Source organism: Papilio polytes, unplaced genomic scaffold (genome assembly GCF_000836215.1).
Source record: "Papilio polytes unplaced genomic scaffold, Ppol_1.0 DF822845.1, whole genome shotgun sequence".
Lineage (NCBI taxonomy): Eukaryota > Metazoa > Arthropoda > Insecta > Lepidoptera > Papilionidae > Papilio > Papilio polytes.
Genome location: NW_013526359.1, coordinates 813,940 through 825,037, shown reverse-complemented (window position 1 = coordinate 825,037; position 11,098 = coordinate 813,940). Strand labels below are relative to the sequence as shown.

General features: G+C 33.3%; 2 protein-coding genes across 2 annotated transcripts; one reads left to right on the top strand and one right to left on the bottom strand.

Annotated features, from left to right (window-relative positions):
- Window positions 1-4,274: 4,274 nt before the first annotated feature.
- LOC106105406 lies at window positions 4,275-7,358 on the bottom strand. The gene is made up of 6 exons (XM_013285700.1): window positions 6,034-7,358; window positions 5,547-5,769; window positions 5,300-5,429; window positions 4,884-4,985; window positions 4,647-4,782; window positions 4,275-4,506 (listed from the first exon to the last, which is right to left on the bottom strand). The coding sequence occupies exons 1-6, from the start codon at window positions 7,216-7,218 to the stop codon at window positions 4,378-4,380; spliced, it is 1,905 nt and encodes a 634-aa protein (XP_013141154.1). The 5' UTR covers window positions 7,219-7,358; the 3' UTR covers window positions 4,275-4,377.
- A 282-nt stretch (window positions 7,359-7,640) lies between these two features.
- On the top strand, window positions 7,641-10,455 carry LOC106105400 (glutamine synthetase 2 cytoplasmic-like). The gene is made up of 7 exons (XM_013285695.1): window positions 7,641-7,948; window positions 8,129-8,290; window positions 8,836-9,049; window positions 9,163-9,235; window positions 9,518-9,702; window positions 9,807-9,946; window positions 10,238-10,455. The coding sequence occupies exons 1-7, from the start codon at window positions 7,783-7,785 to the stop codon at window positions 10,384-10,386; spliced, it is 1,089 nt and encodes a 362-aa protein (XP_013141149.1). The 5' UTR covers window positions 7,641-7,782; the 3' UTR covers window positions 10,387-10,455.
- Window positions 10,456-11,098: the final 643 nt, after the last annotated feature.

Sequence of the window (11,098 nt, the reverse complement as noted above, 5' to 3'; positions counted from 1 at the left end):
TTATTCTAAAAGCATTGCGGTGACGTCATTCTTAGGGTTTAATGAGTTTTAGCTGTTGGTTTTACATTCGGGAAAACTGTAAAGTCTATTAATCTAATTCCAACGTTTCTACTTTAGACGTAATAAATTTACACAGAGTCGTACTGTACATATTAATATGAAAGGGTTTACATATTAGTGATTTTGTTGAAATATAACCCAATTTAAATATTATCCATCCGTAGTCGATCTTTCTTTTAAGAAATACGTTGCATTTCTCTACGTCTTTTGATAATTATAAAATTCAATTTCTAACATTTTTAAGCTCGTTATAAAAGCAGAAAGTAATAGAATTTATTTAAAAGATGTCTTAAAAATTCACTTAAAAACCAACTCGTTTCAACTTATATTAAAGCTATGTTAAGGACGTATGTCAAAGCAAAGTTGCTTTCATGAAATGAAAATGTACTAAGATACATTTTAAAACGACATGTACGATACAAATTAGTTTCGTATGTAAATCTCGATTTGCTTTTTAGAAAACATGTCGTGGAAAACTCAAAAATGAACTACGTTCTATTTGATTAATAGCAACACATGAAGAGCCTTCAAAATACTTGTTCGATACAGATTATAAAGTTATCTGTACCAATATTATAAAGAAAGATCAGTATTTCTGGATTTTTGTATGTATTAAAATAATTTAAAAACTTTTGGGGTTGTTTTCAAAAATTCTTTCACCAGTAAAAAGGTACGTTACTGAATAGCGTATGTTTTTTTATTATTTTTTAGTTTACGTGGACGACGTCGCGAGCAACAACTAGTTTAATATATAGCTTACATTTCGCGGCCTAGGTTATTTCGGGTACTCGGGCGCATTTTTATTCGCTCGAAAAGGAGGGTAGTTTCGAATCCCTCTGTGGTTCGGTTTAGTTTTATTTACATAAGTACGTTGTCGCTTTGAATTTCAGTTTCGCGTTTAGAACAATATCAGTGCATACAGATGCATCTGCAGGCAGATTCGCTGGCGCCTACAGACTTGACACAACTTGACTCGATTGACACCGACAGTGACCAAGCACCTGCAGGTGAGGCGGACACCAAGTAGGTAAGTACCTACCATATCCTTCATCATGTCTTTGTTAACAGTATTACGAGTATGTACACCGAAGTGTGTGCGTAGTTTGATTATGCCGCAGGACCCGAATCCGCGGCGTTCGGCACAATTCGATGGTAGCAAAGCGTGCTTCGGTTACACGTTGGTTATGACCGGTTATTGCATCGGTTAGCATAATATTGTAACATCATTATCGTGCGGAATATAACAATGCGTCTTTTGAATACTGATGTTATTATTGTAATTCTAAAGTGAGTATCATCATCATCCATTCTCTGTCCACTGCTGGACATAGGTTTTCCCTAATTAAGACTTAACAACAATTTTAAGTCTATCGTTTCGAGTAAAACCGAAATAATGAAAGTAATTCAAGAAGAAATTAATTCGCTATCTTTGTGCCAACGCGGAAAAATATCTTCTGAATAGAATACTTTTGGTTTTCTGCCAAATTTGTCAATGATTATGCGTTCAAATTAATTATTCTTTGTGAACATCAATCTCGTTTTATTTCGCTTTTACGTTGATATTTTTCTACGTGTTATGTTTTAGGATTAACTTTAAATAAATAACATAAATAAAAACGTATAATGTTACATAAAGTTTGACTAGTTTTTATACAACGATATTTTTCTTTTATCAAGTCGCTGTATTTAATTTTTAAACATCATACTTTGGGAAAGTAACATAATTTTTCTTGAATTCCTATTTAGTTATAGTAAAGACCTTTATATTTTTATTAAAATATCTACTAATTGGTCTTAAATTCCATGTTACAAAATTTAATAGCATCTGAATAGTTATAATTGGACTTGAGGGAAATATCTGTTTAAAAGTTTTCTGTACAACGACTTTACTTACAATAAAGTTAGCGAGTGAAGTTTTTTCTTTCGTCGAATTGAATTTAAGAATTCATAAGAATTTTACTTCGTAGTTTAATAAAATACCTTGGTATTACGATTGAAAGTATGTACTTAATGTAAGTCGAACTTTAATACATACTTACATACTAATATTATAAATGCGAAAGTTTAGATGTTTGTTAGTTTTTGTAGTCTAAACTGTTAACAAATCTCGATGAAATTTGGTACAGATGTAGAGGTTAGTCTGAAAGTACACATAAACTTTTGTTTTTTTAATTCCACGCGGGTAGAGTTGCGGGTGAAAGCTAGTACATATCATAAATAATACATATACAGGGTGATTCTTAAGCCACGGATCAACGGATTTGTGAAGTTTAAACACCACAATAGCTATCTTTAAACTTCACAAATCCTTTGATCCGGCCGGTAAGAATCATATTATACCCAACTTACTTTAAAACTTGATAAAATTTAGAATACAAAATCCAAATTCATATGTATCCTTAACAAGAAATATTTAACTAAATTGGAACAATTGGTATCAAAGAGTATGCTGGTAACAGATGCCTTAAGCCTTTTGTTGCAACTTTTGTTGTAAACATTAAAAGACTTATTTACATTTTGACATCCTTATATTACACTTATATGTATATTACAGCCAGTATATATTAATTGGAGATCAAACCTCCTTATCAATCCACAACACCTTTTGAACGATTTTCAATGAATAAATTTCACTATATGGAGTTGTTATAAGAATTCTACATTTGTTATTTTAAAGATAACGGACAAGTACAACAAAGTTTTCTAACAGTACCACTGATGGTTAGACTACTAAGCTACTTTTACCTATCGACCCAGACGACTGACCTTCAAGTGATATTGTCAAACAGTTAACACAAAGCTTTTATCAAGTTCATTTATGTCTTTGAATCATGGTACAGTATCTATATAACGTTGTATGTCTATAAGGGTAATTAGATACATTAGATCATCGAGATGTCTCGCTTCCTTCGCAGTATTCATGTCTGAAAGTCACGCTACTTTGGTTGTTTGTTTACAACACAGAGTACATTTAAACATGCATATGTACTAATGTTCAGCAGCGGCCAGACAAACACTTATAATGACGATGTACTATATCTTTTTGTCATATCGTGCAATTATGTCTTATTTGATTTTAGTATGCGGAAAAGTTAGCTTTTTACATCTTACTAATATTATAAATGCGGTAATTTAGATGTATGTATGGATGTTTGTTAGTTTGTAGCCTAAACGGCAAAACGGATCTCGATAAAAATTGGCATAGCCGTAGAGGATAGTCTGGGTGAGCACAGACGATACTCACTTTTGTTTTTTTAATTCTACACGGACGCAGTCGCGGAAGAAGTTAGTTGTTTATAATCATATGTTTGTTATTATTTGTGTTTTACACAAAGAAAGGCAACGTTGAATATGGCTCACTTTTTATGATGTGCATATGTTATGCTTTGGGTTCGTCTAGTTTTATCGCTAGTCATCTTTGCATCATAATTCTCAGCAAAGGATCGGTATGAAGGGCGCTCAAAGGGCGGGCGAAGCTTAAAATTTCCTGAGGTAACGTGTCTTATCATCAATATTACGGTCCATAACAAGGTCAGAGTTAAACATTGTATTGAATGAACGAGCTGAACATCTTTATTTTTACTTGTCAAATAAGTAAATATAATTTAATTTGAACCACAATATTAAATGTGGCAAGTATTCTTACTTCTTATCTTACTAATATTATAAATGCGAAAGTTTAGATGGATGGATGGATGTTTGTTAGAGTTTGTAGCCTAAACGGCTGAATGGATTTCGATGAAATTTGGCATAGCTGTAAAGGATAGTCTGGAAGAACACATAGGCTACTTTGTTTTTTAATTACACGCGGAGAGAGTCGCAGGCGAAAGCTTATTATTATATATTATATTTCTCTTATTATTATATATCAAAAAAATAATTCTTAAAATACGAAAAATAATAAAGGCCAGCAAAGGTTCAATTTTAGTTGATAAGTCCTTATATTTACAGAGCTCGAGACAACAGAAAAGAAAATGATAGATGGTATTTCGATTTGGGTCACGTCCAATACAATGAAATGTGACTGTTGTTAAGTAACATTAATGTTTTTATAGATGCTTATATTTTAATAATTATTCTGCTCACGGAAATAATTTCTTTATGTTTGTTCTTTACGTTATTTGATTACAATTTTCTGAGAACATATTCTATTCTTGGAGACCTCCAATAAAAATAATACAATAAAGAAATCTGCTATTGTATTTCACAAAACAATAACAATATCCAAAACGTATAAAATACAAAATTAAACAATTGTACAATTTTAACGATGTACAAAATGTTTCTCTACAAAAGATTTTCACAAGTAAGTTTCAATTATAAAGCTATCATTTTGGTAGTTAATGTCTCATTGGTTGAATTTCGTGTTATTTCTACTACCCACGGAACAAGCCTCCATACTCCTGTGTATTGTGCTGTGGATTCGTTACTATTACTTCTTCCCTTCTGAAAAGATATACGAAAATGTTGCGTAAAACAAAAGAAAGAAAGGGCTTCTTAACTAAATTCAAGAGATAACTAAAATCTCGTTAGATTTTAATGAAGTTTTTTTTTAGTGTGTATGTAATAAAAAATTTTATTCGTACCTGCAAAGATAGGGCCATTAATTTTCCTTGAACTAGTAATAGGCTACCGTGCGACGTATCTTTTTTATCTCCCATGTATGGAAGTGATAAGCAATATATGTTTTTGACATTTAATTCTCTCTCATATTCTTCATTACTGAAACATTAAAGTATTAAAGAAATATGTTAGCAAATCCAAAATATTTTTATATCGTACTTTACTTGATTTGAAAATTAGGTTAGTTAAGAAATACTAACTTGTGTTCTCCTTGTTTAGGGCAAGATTTAGGGAATATTAAGCCTTCGTAAGCCACTAGAGTGCGTTTCGGTAGATGATAGGAAAGATATCTTGTATTGTATCTGGAAAATATATACCTATGTTTTTATTACTAATCCAGACCAGACTTGTTACATGAAATATTATTATACTTTACACTATTTCAATCCTGCCTTTTATAAACCTCTACATTTTATTGTAAAAGCCATTGTGGTTTTATACATTACTACTGTATGATGCGAGTATTATTTCTATAAGAGCCTTTCTTACTACTGGCTGATGGAGGCTCCATCACATATTTTACATGTTGGATTATTATGAGACAATTTCAAATTTGGTGGGACAGGTCCTAAGTGTTTCAAAATTAAATCAACAGGTCGCTGTTTTTGTCAATTACCTATCTAGACCCCATCCTATAGCCGTAGCAGGAAAACCTTTTTCGTTAATAACAAATTTATGCGACACAAGAGATATGGGCGACCATCCGACGCAGTTGTTTATCATAGAAGTTATTACTTGTACTGCACCTGTAAATGTCACCATTATGTCTTATACAAGAAGATAAAGAAGCTAATTATTGGGAGTAGCATCTGCTATATGTAGAGTTACAAAAAATAGAGTCTTGTTAGAAGACTTTACTATACCTATATTATAATGATGTCGGCGCGTTTTATCACGATTACTATATGACGGATGTATCAAGCTACGTCGCACGTACGCGACAGATTCTGTTTCCCACCACTTGTCACTGCAGTAGGAAATGTAAGCAGAGCGTTCAGCCACCGTTTTGGTCTTGTGGTGGCGCGCGAGGCACGAACCAGCCGCTATCAACCAATAGCTGTTTATAGCGGCAGCGTCACAATAAATCTGCAACGAATGAACTAATAAAGTTTTCCCTAGATCATGTATCACTCTATCTATTTATACTATATGTTACAGGTGAGTTCGCCTGCGTAAAATTAAAAAAGTAGTAAATATAAAGCCTTTGTTACTCAGTGCTAACATAACTTTTAAATGGTTCAAGAATTTTTGAAATCGGTTCGGTAGTTTTTGGGTATTTAAATACATAGAAAATGCAAAAATATAAATATTTCTTTATAATATTAGTATAGATAAAGAGAAAATACTAACAGACAAAGGTTCATAAATGTAAGCGGCTATGTAAGGAAATTTAGACCAAACATTAGGCGTCCTTTTGCATACCGCAGAAGTCGTGCTAACTTCATACTGAGCTTTAGCGTTTAAAGAAAGTTTTTCGTTGGTTTTCGTTTTATATGTATCATTTAAAATCGTTTGTATTTTCTTTAATAAAATACCAGGTTCCTTTAAAAAGGGCGCAGGATTCTGTATACTGTTTAAGATGTTCAAGCTTTGACTCTGTTCAATGTCACTGTTTACTATTTGAGTCTTATTATCGCAATCATTATTAGAACTTACTGCTATTACGTTTGGTAAATCTTCAACGATTCTTGTCGAAGGTTCAGTATTTTTGTCATACATTTCAAAAAACTTTATTCTATCATATATTGTCGTTGATTCTGTTGTTAATACTGCTTTATTTGTGCTTGATCGCACCAATCTATTAAGGGGGTCGTTAAAAAAAATACTGAACCATTGGGAATCGTTGTTGTTATTTCTGGCTATCCTTTTATTTGAAATCATTGCTGAAGTGTTCATAAGACTACGTAATTGATTGGTTTCGTTAGAGTCGAGGTTTCTATAATTTTTATTTAAATTTAAATAAAAGTTTGCAGAGTCTACATTATCTTCTTTAATGTTTTTATTGTTTAAATGAAAGGCAAAGATTGGTCGTCGTATAATTCGAGGCTTTAATTTGTCGCCAGCTTTATTTTGCTGTTTGCTTTCAACTTTCAGATCTTTACCTTGTGGATCAGTTACTTGATTGGATTTCACTTTTTGTTTTCTTAATTCTTCCAATTTATCCAAATAATAAAATTCAATACCACTAGGAGTCGTGCCAGAACTTTGGTTTATGCATTGATTTGTTGTATGCAGTACTGTAGTTAAACTTGGATCACTTGCTGGTGTCAATTGTTGGCTTGTAGTTAAAGCGTCAACATCTAAAAAAATTTTTGTTTTCCTCCACAAAACATTCACTATTTCATAGTGTCTTCTACTTACTTTATCAACTGTTGCAGTAGTTAAAGGTGAAACAGTGCTGGAAATTATTGGATCTTTATTTTTAGATATATCTTCATAGTCATATTTTCCTAAAGAATCTATGTAAAAGTTGCTACTTGCTTCTAAAGAATAAATTAGAGGAGCTAAATATATTGTTCGAAGAATGTAAAACATTTTTATGAATTCGTTAGAATGTAGATGTATGTAAATTCCCACATCACTGAATGATCAACAAATGATAAAAATCACATGGAATAATGCTTTTGGAGAAAAACTTTTGGATTTTATTTAAAACGGTTTATGACATCGACAAATAGCGACACAATGGAGTTTGACAGTGGCAGATATTTTACATCACGGTTCGTTTGGTTTGACGGTTTTGATATGATCATAAAGTCGCGATTTTACTATGTACATTTTGGGTTTTTATGAATTCACAAAAAATGCAGTACAGGTTTCAGGTATAGCGTATTACTTTAAATAATGTATGTCATTTAAATAAATAAAGAATAAATAGAGGTATATTAAATTTACATTTAAAAGAGGTTTTTATATGTTTTATGTTTTAAAATTGACAATGTCACTATCAAAAATGATTTCAGTGCAGAAAATTTGAAATCGTATTTAAGTTGGCTTTTTTAAATTCCTTAATCGCATATATGGGCTTGGCAAAATTATCAAATTAACAATAATTTTCAACAAATTCTTATTTTTTTTAATAGTTAAAAATTAACAAGAATGAATTCCGTGCCCGTTGCTTTGAACAAAGCCGCTATGCGGAAATACGAAGATCTGGAAATCCCGTGTGATTCCATTCTGTCGACTTATGTGTGGGTGGATGGGAGTGGGATAAACATGCGTTCCAAAGACAGAACATTTGATTTCATTCCTAAAACATATAAAGGTGAGATTCTAAATAAGTTAATAGCGGCATTTGTTACTCTCTGTCCTAGACTCAAATGCATAGTGTTATTAACATTTGCCCTTTTGACCTAAACTTACACAAAAATATTTCTTCGCATCGACTAAACTTCAACATATTTTACACTTACTAAACACGTTTAATAATCATGTTTTATCATAGATTTGCCTGTTTGGTACTATGATGGAAGCAATACTGCTCAAGCTAATTCGGATAATTCTGATACATTTATTTTCCCCGAAGTGATTTATCATGACCCCTTCAGACGTGGGAACAATATTATTGTACTAGCGGATACCTATCAGCATAACTATGAACCTACAAGTAAGTACACGAACACATTTCTTTTTTTTTTCACAAAGATAAAACTGCGTGGGCAGATCTACTGAAGTTTTCAATCTGTATATGTGGTTGATACATGAATGGTGTCCGTGCGGAATTAAAAAAAAAGTAATGCATACAGCCTCAGTGATGACGTAGCTATTATTGGTGAAAGAATTTTTGAAATTAGCCCCATAGTTTTTGAGTTAAGACATACAAGAATCCAAAAATCTTAATCTCTTCTCTTTACAATATTAGTATACATTAGTAGAAGTAATCATACTAATATTATAAATGCGAAAGTTTAGATTGTTGGATGTTTGTTAGAGTTTGTAGCCTAAACGGCTGAACAGATCTTCGATGAGATTTGGTACAGATGTAGAGAATAGTATGGAAAACACAAAGGCTACTCACTTTTGGTTTTTTTAACACCACGCGGACGGAGTTGCGGGCGAAAGCTAGTCAATTAATAAATTAGTAGATATCCATTTTGATATTTGGAAATAAAAATACTATGTATTTTATGTGCACCAATATTATTTTTTAAGGTACAAACCATCGAAAAAACTGCGTTTTGATATGCGAGAAAGGTGAAGTCGAGGAGCCTATGTTTGGATTTAACCAAGAGTTTTTCCTGACGACTACTGACGGCAGGCCACTCGGCTGGCCGCCGGGGGGATTCCCCGCACCCCCTGGACCGTATTACTGCGCTATTGGAGCCAATAAAATAGTAGCCAGAGATCTTATGGAAGCTTTCTTCAGGTATGATACAATGAATGAGTTGTGATTGTGTTTTAGAAGTCAGTCTGATTTATTTTGTGATTTCTTGAAATAAGTTTATAACTGGTAAACTTAACTGAAATTGAATGTTGCAGATGTTGTCTCTTCGCGGGTATAAAGTTAAACGGAATGAACTCCGGAACGACTCCTTCACAATGGAATTTCCAGGTTATTTTATAGATTTTCAGCTTTATGTTAGCTAACAATTTTATACTTACATTGAAAGTAATTATGGCTAGACGAGCTTCGCACAACTGCTACATGCGATCTGTATTTAGTGATTACAAAATAATTTGACTTAGGGTTCAAAAGTGTACTTTTCCTTTAAAGATCGTGAGAACAATCGCGTTTACAGTTGTTATAAGTGTTGATAAATATTAGTGCTTGTTAATACTAGTACACTAGTATACTTGCTCGTTTGAACCCTTTTGTTGAATGCTTGTTACCCAGGTGGGTCCTAGCCCTGGTATCCGGGCGGCAGACGACTTGTGGATGGCGCGGTACATCCTGTCCCGTCTCGCAGAAGAGTACGGAACTGTCGCTACATTCGATGCCCAGCCCGTGCCTGATTGGCCAGGGAATGGAACCTTTGTGTACTTCTCAACTAAAGATATGAGAGAGGACGACGGTATTCTGTATGTTGATTTTAACAGTAAAAGTATTTATAGTTTTAATTAACTAGGGAGCTTTAATTAAATGCTGGTAAATGTACACTAACAAATAGCATTATCTCTTGCAGCGTTATCGAGCGAGCGATTGACAAATTGTCGCGTCGCCACGGGGTTCATATAAACGAGTACGATGCGCACAATGGCGCCGATAATGTTCTCCGGCTGACGGGGAAGAACGGATTGCCACATCTACGAGACTTTACCGCAGGTGATTTATGACACGCATTGTATCTGCAAGTGGCAGTCATTGATGGTCTTTGAGTATGAACAATGATAGGAATTTAATGAAGAAAAGTGAACATTTTGCACTCTGTATTGGTGCGATTCTAGTTGGGAATAAGGAGGTAAAACTTTTACAATAGTGCTCAGGATATGCATGCATGCAAAAGTGTTCAATACTAACAATGTTTTTTTTTCTTCACCATCTTTTTGATTAAGTTGTATTAGTTTTTATTCCTATACTTTTTGTCATCATTTCCTTATAATTTGTGCATTCCAGGCGTGGCGAATCGAGGTTGTTCAGTACGCATTCCCCGCCAGGTGGCTGAAGACAAGCGCGGCTACTTGGAGGATCGCCGGCCGGCCGCCAACGCGGACCCCTATAGAATCATCACTATAATGCTTAGGACATGTGTTTTCGATGAATAATATTGTCAGTGGTTGTTTTGTCATTGTTGGTGGTTATTTCAGTCAATAAATAAATTGAAATCGATGTTTCGCCTTTGGTTTTATTCACCTTTGTACTTATTTTTTAAAAGCTAAGATAACTTATTAATCGCGTAAAAAGTGAGTTAAATGTTAAATATATCACAACTAATGTTTTAAATGTTCTTGAATTTGTTAAAATATTAATATAGATAGGGTGGATATATGCAATTGAATTTAATCTTACACAAGATGCAAAAAAGATGAAAAGCTCATTAAAATGATTTTAATATTTTAAGATGGATAATTCTGTCAGTTTCGAGCATTAATTTTACTAACAGGGGCTCGGCTGAGAAATTGAAACAAATGCCTGTCGTTATCGCCGGAGGCGCAAGAACAAACTACATTAAGTACGAGTACTTAAAGGGCAGAAGTCAGTGCGATAATTCAGAATAGATTGGTTTATCCAGTTTAATCATTTATGGTAATAAATTGCCTACTTTCGATTGTCTTTCTTATGTTGTACTTGTAATAATTGAGATGCGCAGATCATTTTCCTAGAAGTATATGTGGCGCGGGGGCGCGACAGAACAGATTTTTGGCAGCAGTTTGTTGATGACGACTAACATTTAATCCGCTGCATGTTTTAATATTCCTCCAGGTGTTGGATTTACGATGTCTAATTTTAGCTTATTATAAAAATGATGGCGTTTAC